Source organism: Sparus aurata, chromosome 21, assembly GCF_900880675.1.
Source record: "Sparus aurata chromosome 21, fSpaAur1.1, whole genome shotgun sequence".
NCBI classification, from domain to species: domain Eukaryota; kingdom Metazoa; phylum Chordata; class Actinopteri; order Spariformes; family Sparidae; genus Sparus; species Sparus aurata.
Genome location: NC_044207.1, coordinates 21,792,395 through 21,805,759, shown reverse-complemented (window position 1 = coordinate 21,805,759; position 13,365 = coordinate 21,792,395). Strand labels below are relative to the sequence as shown.

Below are 13,365 nucleotides of genomic sequence, written 5' to 3'. Positions count from 1 at the left end.
AAAGTGTTCCTCTTCGTATTGTATTGCATGTCATATTGTTTTGAAGTCCTGGAACTAGACGAAAAAGGATCATAACATATAAAAACAACCTGCCGCACAATACTTTACCTCTGCCTTGGATAGATTTATGTTGACATCTGTGGTTTCCTTTTGAGCAGCTTCCTTGGCCAACTTATCAACCTTTTCATTTGTTGCAATACCTACATGAGCTGGGACCCATACAAATGATATGTCTTCCGCTCTCCTTTTCACATCTCTAATTGCCAGAAGAATATCATATACAAGGTCTTGTCGACTCTTTGATGACCCTTTCCCAATACTATTGATAGGTGACACAGAGTCACAACATATCAACACTTTATGGTTCTGAATCAGCTCAGTCCACTGAATAATCTGATCCGATATTCAGATCAATCTGAATAATTGTATATACTTTGTTTATCTTTACTCTTAATTGTTTTTATTTTTATTATATGTTCTATTCAAATTGATATTTTATTCTTCCAATATCTCTTTATTATTGTCTCCATTGTTTTGAGACTTACTCTTGCGCTGCTATTTCCCTCTGTACTGCTGCAAATTTCTCCCAAGTGGTGTCAATAAAGGAACATCTTACCATACTATCTTATATAATTAATCAAATTAAATGAAAATATATATTTTTTAATTGTTCTTCTCTGTCTCTGACGCTACATGCAATCTGCAAAGCAACTAGTAACTTAAGATATCAAATAAGTACAGTGTTTGTCTCCAAATTATATTAGAGTGGAAGTACAAAGCAGCGAAAAATGGAAATACTGGAGTAAAGTACTTCAAAGCTGGATTTGAGTATAGAAGTTGGGTAAATGTACTCAGTTATGTTCCATCACTGCACAGGTATGCTGTTAGTTAATTTGTAACTAAATTACCATATTACGCCACAAGATGGAGGCATTGTTTCATGGGAGGTGGTTGGCCTCTTTCAACTGGCACTGAACAGCACCAGTACATAGTGTGCTTTGGGGGACTTATGTTGCAACGCATAATTTGAAGAACCCGCAGAATGGGATGGCTGCGTATAATGTCGTGAAGTTTTTATTTCTAGTCCATAGCCCCTCATGTAAACATTTCAAACGAGGACTCCAAGTTGCTATATTTGTACTTTCACACAGAACAAGTTGGAAATATTGGCCTTCATATATCGAAAAACAAGCACAGCAAAGCTAGAACGGCAAAATAAGAATACTATGTGGGCCTTCACACAAGGTGGTAATATATAAAGCAGCAATGACCAACAATATGTAATGCCTGTATACAAGTCGAGTGCTCTGAGATTACAGGGTTTTATATGCTCTTCTTTGTCACGAGTAGCCCAGTCAATTGTGTTCATATATAATGAGACTCTACTTTCTTACTTAAATGCAAAAACAGTAGGGCTGTGCCCTGATAGTTTTACCTGGTTCCAGATTTACATTAAAAGAATAGACTTGGAAAAAATAGTGTTGCAACAGTGCTGCCTGGAAGAAAAGCTGATACTGGTTGTACACTATAAGAATATTTATTTATTATTAGAAAATCACATAACTCCTTAACGCAGCTTTAAGTGTAATGCATGTAAAATAGTTCTATATTCAAACAGTAATCACTGTTATAGATTGTCAAAATTACACAAATTGTCAGGTAGCACCTGATGTAGCACCTGCAATTGTGCTCTGTGCTCATTAGTTTATGCTAGCGGGCTCCATTTTTGATATTAGCTTCTGTTGCCCTCTTTTAGTGGAGCGCAGAGAGTTATTGAGACTAGGCAGTCGCGAAGGTGCAAATGTCACATCCGTTGGACTGTCATGGAAAATCAAATCCCAGTCCACAGACTTGTACGGACGACCGAGAGAGGCATCCCATCACAATCTGCTCGCATATTGCCAATAAAAAAGTGATTAATACGTGTAAACTGCACAGATCTGTTGAATGGAGCTCCTTTAGCTTTGCATTCAAAACTTGTATCCAGCAGTACATAAAACATACTGAGACGGGGTAAAGACGGACATGAGTGAATTATAACAGAGATGAAAAGTGAGCAGCCATCCGTTTAATGGTTTTCTGGATCTGTAGTCACAAGGATCTTTTCCCACTATCCCTGACAGTCTGTGACAGCACTCGGTGAACATTTCTGTTGGCCTCAGTGGCTGAGCAGAATGATATTCACAGTGACTATTAATGTCAACAGAGAAAGTCGTCGGCTGTTTGTGAAAACAAGTGGATACATCTCCGTCTCAGCCTGACATTTGTCTGTCTCTTGCTCTGTGTCCATTTTTTTCTCCAAATGAGAACATCACCGCTTCACTCCTGACATGTTGCACTCTGTGGACTTTACATAATCGCGTCACATTACTCTGCTGCCTGTCAGGAAGAAGACTGATCTTTAGTGCTGAAGGTGGAGCCAAGAACTGCATAAAGGATTTTTTTTTTTTTTTGGCAAGGAATTATTCTCCTCACAGATTACAATTGCGTAACTATCGTTCACGTTTCCCTGCAGCAAATAAGAAAAGTGGTGGTGAGTGGAAAATGAGGCGAGGCAACGCACTTTTTACCATCTAATTCTCTTTTAGATTGTGTCAAGGAAATGTGATGGCGTGAGAGAGAGTGAGACAGATGATAATGCAGAGAGAGAATGACAGATGGGAAGGGACAGAGAGATACAGGGAGAAACGGGAACAGCAGATTTGTAGTGACAGCCTGTTCAGTCGGAAGTTGTAAGATTGTTTAGCCTTAAACCTGCGCAGCATCCACAGAAACCAGTTCGAACTAGAAATCCAAAATGTCTAAGGAAGTACAAAATGCGTCCCGTTTTTACTGTTTATACACTGTGTGCTTTCCCTTCTTCTGAGTGGTACACAACTAACATTTACAGAGGCTTCATGGCAACAACACTACGAGCCAACATTTCCATCAGATGTGAGTCAGAGAGGCTTGGCAAGTACTTCTCAGCAGCTTTGGGCGAGCTTACAGTGTCAGCTTAAGTTTATTGTGACAGTTTGTGACACGTGTCAGGTACGTTGTCAACCACGGAAAAAAATACCTTTTTTTTAAGGCAGGCGCAGATCCCAGGATTTAATGCTGACTTAGTCAAAGTTTTATACAAAAAAGGCAATAGAAGCACCTCTAAAACAAACTCGGGACAACACTCAAACTCTATTATTAGTCTATTTTTTTATATAGCAAAGGTATATAAAAAGTATGAAGTGTTTTGTGGCTCCAGAGGAAGCTGCATGTAATAGGATAAATTGCCTCCGGTGCGAAGATGCATTGTGGGTAATGTAGGCGACAGGTTTGGAACTAGAGGAAGAATGCGTGGAATAAAAAAAGGGAAATCTCTGGTTTGCAAGGCCCATGGACTCACAACCTGCTACCTACATTACCCACAATGCACCTTAGCCACTGGGTAACATCACTGGAGGCAATTTATCAGATTACATGCAGCTTCCTCTGGAGCCACAAAATGCTTTCTACTACTTATTTCACATATGCAGTTGTAATACCCAAGATTTGTAATCTCACATTAATGTGGAAAATCGGGGGATTTATGCAAAGCTTTAAAATTAAAAGGTTAACGGCAGCAATTTCAGGGTGCTGGTGACCCACTGCATGCAGCTGGTGACCCACTGCATGCAGCTGGTGACCCACTGCATGCAGGTGGTGACCCACTACATGCAGCTGGTGACCTGTTAATTTCTATTCGCCCCTTCAAACAACCTAAAACTACCACTTGGTGTAAGGACAGAGGGTGTGATGCACTGTGCAAATTGTGAGGCAATCGTGTGATTTGTGGTTTTGGGCTATATTATAACAAACTGCGAAAACTGAAATAAGGCAACCAAATGACGACATCCACAAAAGGTGATGGGCCTGACTAAAAGTCTAAGGTCTAGTGTCGGCTGTTTTGAAGTGTGTTGATGTAGATTAAGGTTTTCAGTCTTGATTTAAAGATTTCAGCTGATAATCACCACTTCTATGCTTTCTGTTATGCATGCTTCCTTTTCTTCCAAAGCACCGATCGGCTCTGCCTGACACAGCAGTTACATAACCACAGTGCCACATGTGACCATCCCTCCTTGCAGCCAGCAAATGACCTGTCTTGTGAGCTTTCATTATGCGATATCTCGTAAGAATGATCTAATAGGAAGCTGAGGCCGGAGAGGGCCCAAAGTGGAACAAGAAGTAAGCCTGTAAAAGTCAACACACTTTTGAAGCAAGCATTGAGTCTTTTCCACGAAAACAGTTGTGAAGTACATTTTTAGATCATTCAAGGTCTATAGGCAGAATGATGTGGATGAGAGTCACACTTTGCTGCAGTATCACCTACCTCGAGCATGCTATAAACCTCCTCTCCCTTATCCATTAACCTCTGACTGCTTGTTGCAAGCTTTTTTCCACCCATGAAAAAAAAAAGAAGCTTTTTCCTGCCAGTTCCTGAACTTTTAGCGCATAGGAATGCAAGGGAGTGAAACTTTGCAGCAAAGAGAAGCAAAGCGAGGGCAGCAGCTGCATTGCACCGTGATGGGGAGTAAATCAAGTTCCTCTGTCCCTCATTTCAGAGAGGGCTTTGATGTCACTGGAATAAGCTGCGGCTCACTGAAGGAACATCAAAGATGCTCACCCCCAGTCCACAACGATTCACTCCTCCGGAGGAAAACATTATGGGAAATGCCGTGGGGGTTCCAATAACTTTTCCGTGATTAACGCCTAATTAACTGGCTGTTAATGTTATCAATTACCCCAAAGTGTACTCAGCAGCTCAAGGGATCAAGCGAGTGGCTATTTGGACTTTGTGATGTAAAGAAAGAATATTTAATGCTTTGTTATTACTTTAGGCAGCGCTCTCTCATTTGAAGTATTGAGCTTTCTGATTGCTGATTATAGTCCTGTAGCTGTTTCTTTTCTTTGATTTTAATTCTCCAAGCTCTTGTCTGTTTTTATGCCAGAACTAGATAGAAATTTAGCGTTCACCTTAGATGTCCCTTGCACTTGAAACTGGCTTTCTAAATATCTGTAACGTAATATGTCAGCTTTTGTAGTTTTGCATCACTGAGTTGGATGGATAAATGTAGAAGACATACGCCAGATTTTGCAAAACACAGCGATGCAATTCGTGGATAATGTTGAATTAAATGAGGAGCATGTGCATGTGTCCTTTTGCACCAACCTTTTACCAGGGTCATCGTTTTTTAACCGGTAACTGGGTCACACACTCGCATTTCACACAAAAGTAAAGTGAATTTAAACACAAATCCAGGTCACTCAGCGCTCTGGCAAGTCCTCCAACCGTATCTCAACAAATCTTTCTCCTTACCTAAGAAACCAAAAAAAGTAGTTTTTATCGACTTTTTATACAGCCATGTTTGAAGGCTTTAAAAAGGCACATTCACCATTTCAGGAGTCGCTAAAGTTGTTTAAACATGAATCTCCTGAAGATAACTGTAAGATTTTAAAAAAGCAGACCTCATTTTAGCTTTTTACAATATACTGTTTTTGAAGACATTTTGAATGGGAAATTCTCTCTTTCTCTCACATGTAGGATCTGCAAAGTGAAAAAGCCCAAAGTGCACAGCAAAGGTAGTTACTCTCTCTCACAGAAAACACTGCTCCTGCACTGCCTGAAACGGCTGGTTTGGATCGAGCTTTTACTTCTGTAACCTATGTGTATCACAAAAAAAAAGCGGCTATATTAATATAGATTTGGTGATATTTATTATAAAATATATACACTCCAGTCAGTCTGCAGACATACAGTTGCTACTGACATAGGTGTTATTTTAGATCACACTACCTTGCTCCTCCGGACGGTCTATGCTGCCTCTGATTGGCTACATCCTGCCCCTTAAGTAATGCATCTGCAACTCTCACCAAAGATTGAACAGAGGGGAGATGTCTGACTCTGTAGCTAAAACGGAGCCTTCAAGAAACGATGTGAAAAGGGGTGCTGGGGCAATGCACCAGGTGAGTAATATAATGTGTTTCTTGAAAATGTAAGCATTTACACCTGATCTACAAGGACCCTAAAATATAAGTATGAACATGAATATGAGCATAACATGGCCTCTTTAAATCTAACCCTCTTGAACTAATACAGTGACATCAAATGTTTGCCAATATCATGCTCATGTCATGGTGGTTTCAGTTGTTATTGCAGCTGTTTTTTAAACTCCATCATGTAATATGACTTGCCAAAAACATATTTACAAAAAAAAAAAAAAAAAAGAAAAACACAGAAAAAAACAAAACACTTACTGGAATCCTGTAATGAGACGAGCAACTTTTCCTCCCATCCACACTGGCCTATGGAGGAGCGCGGCGCTCAGCCAATCACAGGCGCTCGCTGCTCAGCTCCACTAATCGTGGATTAGCTACAACCGACTGCAGTCTTCAGCTCGGGGAGGGAGAGGTAGTCGCTGCCATTCACTTCTCACCCTCTCTTTTATTATTAGCTTGCTTGGATCGGGCAGCAGGGCTTTGCTTTCCTTCAGCAGCAGCTTTCCCTCATTACGCAACCGACAGCCTGCTCACACACACACACAGGGATCTCAGGTAAAGGTGTGCGGGATCCAGGCAGGGAGAAGCGGCTGCTTTGGCGCTGATGGAAGATGCCACAGTAGGTCAGGTTGGACTCAATTGATGGGCCCTTTAAATCGGAGTCCACACCGTCGTATCGCCGCGCACTGAGGCGCTCCATCCCCGTTTTTTTCCTTCTTTTTTTCTTCTCTCCGCGTCCCGATAATGTTCAAGACGGCCAATTACCCGACGGTGGACCCCGCGCCCACCATCATGCACGGCGCCTGGCTTACCACGGGGTGCCGAGAAAACGCGCCCGTGGCGGTGGAGAAGCCCAAGAAAAAGGCGTTCAGCCTGGTCAAAATCATGTCTCTGAGCAACAAGAAGGGGCACGGCCAGTATCCGCAGCACAACAACAACATGCCCTTTACGATCCACTGTCACATCGGGAAGGAGATCAAGCACATTTGCAGCAACTGCAGCCGCGGGAACGACACGCAGGACGGTGAGTGGAGGAGCCTGGTTTGCGCGGCGGCTTCGCCCACAGTAGCCCTGCGGTACTGGCACATTATACCAGCCATGCCTCAGGGCTCCTTGTGCACAAACACCAGACTCCATCATTGAATGTGTCCATCCTTTCCCGTGCTTCATATTCTGTAGTTTCAAGTGGGTCAGCGTTAAACTGTTGCTGGTTGTGGAAGCTGGGTCAGAACTTCTCCTCCTCCTCCTCCTCACAGGGCCGGGCTCTGACTCAAATTGCTATTTTGCACATGTGTGAATTAGTGTAATTACGTGGGAGGCGTAAGTGTAAGTTCAGCTGACCTATTTAGCCTATAGATGTCATTAAAATGGCATGAGTGTGTGTGTGTGGGTGTGTGTGTGAGAGAAAGACAGTGAGTGTGTGAGTGTGCAGGGCTGCTTTGTATTAACAAAAAAAAAAAAACAAGTCAATTTCCCAGTTCAGCGTCATTACATCATCACTCAGCCATCTTGGTATGCAAACAAGTGTTTTTAATTAAGAGGCAGCAACATCAGTGTGTTGTGTTACAGTAGTGGAGAATCTAGGTTACATGTGGGATAGAAATGCTGCCGTGTGTGTGTGTGTGTGTGTGTGTGTGTATAAAGGGCACCCACCTTGAAAGCGGCTCCATTAAATCACTCTCTTTGGATACTTGGAAGAAGGTTTCCCATTTTTGCCCCCCCCCCCCCACAGATTGAGCCCCTTCTCTGCTGTGCCAGGATTTAGTCAAGATTGGAATACATTGCGTCATTGAGACATTCTGGTTCTGTGTTTTTTGCCTTGAAATGATTCAGTGGTCGTATTAAAACATGGCGCTTGAGGTTCATCTTTGTTTTCGAACCACTGTAAAAACAAACATGACCCCTTTCGACTTAATGAGTTAATCAGTTTACATGGCTGTCTTTCCTTGCCCCGAAACTGAAAAATTCAGTAACTGTCTGTCTGTCATTATCAGATGGAAAGTCAGGGGAATTATTTCATATTCCAGGAAACATCTCCTGAGCGTCGCGGCAAAAACAGCCCTGCAGCATTCTCCTAAACAACCGAAGTAAATGGGGACGAACAACTAAACTCAAAATAAAACAAAAATGGCTCCGTACAGCTTGTTAAGTGTAGTCAAAGTCTCAGAAAGCGCTGAGATGCCAAATCGTTTTGAAAATAAGTTTTTTTTACAGCCTCGACGCACGTTCGATCTCAAGCTCCCGCTTCAGACGGGATGTGTGCTTTTAGCTGAGCAACGACAGTGAAGATATTTGCTTAAGAAGTGTATAAATAACGTGTTTTCAATTAAATTTGGTATCTCGAGACTTCTGGATACTTGGATAACGGCGGATGAGCCGTTGTATGTTTTTTTTTTTTTGTTTAATTTTCTCCATTTTAAAAGAAATCCCCATCTGCTTTAATTGCGAATGCTGCAACACTGTTTTACTGTGACGCTCCAGAAATGTTTAGTGCACTACAGATCTTAACGAAACTTTCCAACAGCCTTGGGGTGAGTAGATAATGATTGAATTTTCATTTTTGGGTGAACCTCTCCTTTAAGTTACTAAATGTGTGTGTGTGTGTGTGTGTGGTGTATATAAAGCTTTTTGAATGTTACTCAGGTTACATGAGGTCCTTTGTCTCCCTGTCTCTATCTCGCTTTTAGGACTTCTAATGAAGTCATTTGAATCACTGCTGTATTCGATTAGCATCGACTGTCGAGTTATTTATAGAGCTGTGTGGTTGCTGGATTGCTAAGATGGTTGGCTGTGAGGCATCGGGAGCATTTCCAGCGATGGTCCGTGCGACTGATCTCCACTGCATTACTGTCACATTATGTCTCATGCCGTCCCGGGGGGGGGGGGCCTGGCCCTTGTGAAGTGATACGTCTACCCTGGCAGACCTCTTGGATGTGATGTCATTATTTAAACACAAGCAAAACCAGCACATTCCCTGACAGCATTTCATGGGTGATGATCTGATGCAATGTGGTGACACTGACGAGTGACTGCACGTCCACACTACAGTAGGGTTTAGTCATGAACACTCGTCCTTTTCAGTGTTTCTGTCGCTTTTCAGCGCTGCAATGCTCACATTTAAAGGACCATACATGTTTGTTTTTTTCTATACTTTGAAACAAATTACATATGCCTTTTTAGAGCTCCAATGATTAATCGATTACCAGTCAACTATAAAGGTAATCACCAATTGTTTTGATAAGAGTAAAGGCCAAAATTCTTAGATTAAAGCTTCTTCTGTGTGATTATATTCTGGTTTTCTTCACTCTAACAATAAACTAAATATCTTTTGGTTGTGAGAGTACATTTGAGGATGTCGTCTTTGGCTTTTGGAATAACACTGATATTTTTCCCCATTTTCAAACAATTTACTTGAGTAATCAACAGTGAATGTAATCCTTAGTTGCATCCCCATACGTGTTGAATACCTTCCCGATGTTACAGCCAGCCGTCGGCGTCCAGAGACTTGAACCTGTCTCAGTGAAGCGATGTGTCGGCTCTCGTTGTTGTCGGTGCGGCGCTATCGTCAATCCCACGAGGGCCTTGACGTCTGGCAATGCAAGACTGTGCAACTCGAGGAAATGGTGATGCAAGGTTGACAAAAATAAAAGCAGACGTGAAGGATTACTCATCTCGAGCGAGTTTTAAGTCTCTGCAAGTTTTCAAACTGCACGGCGGTGAAGGAAAAAAAAACAGCGGCTGCCTGAAACATTTGTGTTGAGGCTGCACAAATCATCTACACGTTACTGTAATCTCAGCATGGCCAGGTTGTAATATCCAGATGAGATGCCCTTACCCACAATCCTTTGTTTTTGCGAAATGGTTGGGTTCAGCTGTTTGAGTCGGACCATGTCTCTTAAATGTCTGTTCCATCAGTTTTGTGGTGAGGAGACGGAGGAAGTCACATCTAAGTTGCTCCACTGTCGGCGTCCAGAGACTTGAACCTGTCTCAGTGAAGCGATGTGTCGGCTCTCGTTGTTGTCGGTGCGGCGCTATCGTCAATCCCACGAGGGCCTTGACGTCTGGCAATGCAAGACTGTGCAACTCGAGGAAATGGTGATGCAAGGTTGACAAAAATAAAAGCAGACGTGAAGGATTACTCATCTCGAGCGAGTTTTAAGTCTCTGCAAGTTTTCAAACTGCACGGCGGTGAAGGAAAAAAAACCAGCGGCTGCCTGAAACATTTGTGTTGAGGCTGCACAAATCATCTACACGTTACTGTAATCTCAGCATGGCCAGGTTGTAATATCCAGATGAGATGCCCTTACCCACAATCCTTTGTTTTTGCGAAATGGTTGGGTTCAGCTGTTTGAGTCGGACCATGTCTCTTAAATGTCTGTTCCATCAGTTTTGTGGTGAGGAGACGGAGGAAGTCACATCTAAGTTGCTCCACTGTCGGCGTCCAGAGACTTGAACCTGTCTCAGTGAAGCGATGTGTCGGCTCTCGTTGTTGTCGGTGCGGCGCTATCGTCAATCCCACGAGGGCGTTGACGTCTGGCAATGCAAGACTGTGCAACTCGAGGAAATGGTGATGCAAGGTTGACAAAAATAAAAGCAGACGTGAAGGATTACTCATCTCGAGCGAGTTTTAAGTCTCTGCAAGTTTTCAAACTGCACGGCGGTGAAGGAAAAAAAACCAGCGGCTGCCTGAAACATTTGTGTTGAGGCTGCACAAATCATCTACACGTTACTGTAATCTCAGCATGGCCAAGTTGTAATATCCAGATGAGATGCCCTTACCCACAATCCTTTGTTTTTGCAAAATGGTTGGGTTCAGCTGTTTGAGTCGGACCATGTCTCTTAAATGTCTGTTCCATCAGTTTTGTGGTGAGGAGACGGAGGAAGTCACATCTAAGTTGCTCCACTGCTAGCATCGCTCACAGCTTTTAGATCTGTTTGACAAGTCGGTGAGTGTTTTTTGAATCAGTGATTTCCGTTAAAATGCGTCTTTATCATCATGCATCTATCATCTCCTTAGTTTTTCTTTTTTTTCTTTTTGCTAATCACATGGGCACATTTTGCCGGCTAGTTTATGTAAGTGGGGCTGTTTGTAGCCCTGGATTACAGCATCTTTCAGACATACTTGCGCTATTGCTGTAATTGATTGTGTTGGAGTAAAAATGCTTTGCTTTTGATACCCAGCGGCACGTAGAGGACTAAAAAGGGCCGGGCCTCATGAATATTTGATGAGGAGTAGAAAGATTCCTCCTTAATGAGGTGCTTATCAGTCTGTTTAGTGTGTTTTGGCAAGCTAATGCCAAGCGCTCAGTGTGATGCAGCTTCAAACTGTTAAGACTCGGGGAGCGTATCCTCCGTAATGCTATCTGATGTGCAGGTTTGTTTATCCTCTCCCAACCTCCGTCCAGTTACGAGGGAATTCAGGAGGCCACTTGGCACGGAGCCTCGCTTGCTTGGATCTGTGTGAGCAAGAGCGTCTGCTGCATTCACTGCAAGCTCTCCTGTCCGATAACCAAAATATCACCACCTCTGCATCCTCACCCAAACTAGACCCTGTTTTTATTCATTTATTTATTTATTTCTGTTCCCTTGCAGCCGAGGAAGTAGAGAGGCTGGCCGCCATGCGCTCTGAATCCCTGCTCTCCGGCACCCACACTCCACCCATCCGCCGTCGGAGCAAATTCGCCACTCTGGGACGCCTCCTCAAGCCGTGGAAATGGAGGAAGAAGAAGAGCGAGAAGTTCAAGCAGACCTCTGCAGGTACATTTTTCTCTTAATTCTGCAGTATGTTAATATTTTTGAAAAACAAAAAACACATACAGGCGCCACGGGTATCATAAACAACCATGGCTCTTGTCATTTTTATACCTCATCTGGTTGTGGAAAGAAATTCAGTATGTATCCTTTAGCCAAAAGAGGAAGGGGAAAAAAAAGAATTTCAGTCTCCAGGGTGATTGAAATTGCAGCAAATTGATTCAGCAAAAGTGCAGCGTCTGAGTTTCATGTTTTGAGGTCTCTTTAGAGTTGCTTTGATCCTGCAGCTCAGCGTTGTCAGGGGCGAGTGAAGGACATGCTCTCTTCAGATGTGGCTGTTTTTATTTCTCCTCGGCTGACACATCCTGAATTCTGCTGTCAGCCCGGCTGACGGGAGGAGGCACGTTGTCAGACTTTGCGTGGTTGGAAGCAGAATTCTCGCTTTTGTAGAGAACAAACAAATGGCGACGACCTGTAACCGGTCCGAGCAGGATGTTCTGACTTTGCGGCCTTGTCGAAATTACATGTTTCAGGTGTCGGCTTGCTGAGTTAATCAGTCTCTGTCTGATTCGATCGTGTGACGCTGTGACTGCCATGTGATCACGGGCGCTGATGTGATGTCTTCATCACTTTACACAAGCACAAAACATTTGACTTTTAGGTCTCTCAGCTACAGGCTTTGACTGTTATTCTTCCCAGAGTGCTGTTTGGTTTGTTTTTCTATCCCAACATGGTCCCAATGGCTCTTCAGCAGTCTCTCTGGACTAAGTGGTTTTTTGTTTTTTTTTCAGTAAGGCACAAAAGTGCTGATGAAATCTGTGTTTCATCTTAAATGCTTGATTTATAGTGAGTGCATACTTGATGAAACAACTCTTTGTCACATTCATACATGCTCTATGATAACACCATCTCCCCTGATGTGGGGAAGGACAACAATCAAGTGCTGAACAACAAAAGGCCTTTTTTTTTTAGTTTTTTTCTCGCACTTACAATGGTGTTAATGCACAGTGGAGTTGACTGAAAACGCTCTCTTCATCGCTTTTGTTTGGGATGCATAATGCCGCCGTCACCAAATAATTCTGCCACTACTATTGTTCTATTCAATCCCTTTTGATAGCAGCATGATGGCGGATTGCGACCGACCGGCACACTGTATGTCATCGTGTAAGCGGAATTTCTGCGTCGTTTCGAGCTGTATGTAGGTGTTGCGCGATCTTGCGAGTAGCACAGATGTTCAGGCAGGTTCTCTGAGCTGCAGTGACGCCACGACAGCTGCACACACACTGTCACATCAATTTCTGCCAGAGGGTTGAACCTCATGTCTCGAATAAAGCCAGCAGGGGAAGAGTGGAGGGCACGCAAGTGTGATCCAGTGCAGTAAATTCGAGTGACAGGAAGTGGCTCAGGGATTTTTGAAGCGTAGCGGTCAGCACATGGAGCACTGCAGATTTAAAGCCGCTCTAAAAAACACTTTAATGTAAACAGTGGCTCAAATGACAAGAAATGTGTTTGTGCGAATAATGATATCACTTAATTATTTGGTTTTATGGGCTGTTTTGCTCTACTCCTTCATCAATGTCTTTTCCAGCCGGCAGTTTGTGTTCT

General features: G+C 43.0%; 1 protein-coding gene across 2 annotated transcripts in view; it reads left to right on the top strand.

The window, feature by feature from the left end:
* Positions 1-13,365, top strand: part of LOC115573074 (phosphatase and actin regulator 1-like) — a 91,519-nt gene that overhangs the window by 51,030 nt on the left and 27,124 nt on the right. Inside the window, exons 1-2 of one of the 2 annotated variants that reach the window (XM_030403694.1) lie at positions 6,395-7,033; positions 11,602-11,766. In XM_030403694.1, coding sequence (XP_030259554.1) covers positions 6,754-7,033; positions 11,602-11,766 — 445 coding nt within the window. In that variant the 5' untranslated portion in view covers positions 6,395-6,753. Of the gene's footprint in view, positions 1-6,394; positions 7,034-11,601; positions 11,767-13,365 lie in introns of those variants that run through there. The other variant, XM_030403695.1, reaches the window with a different exon arrangement.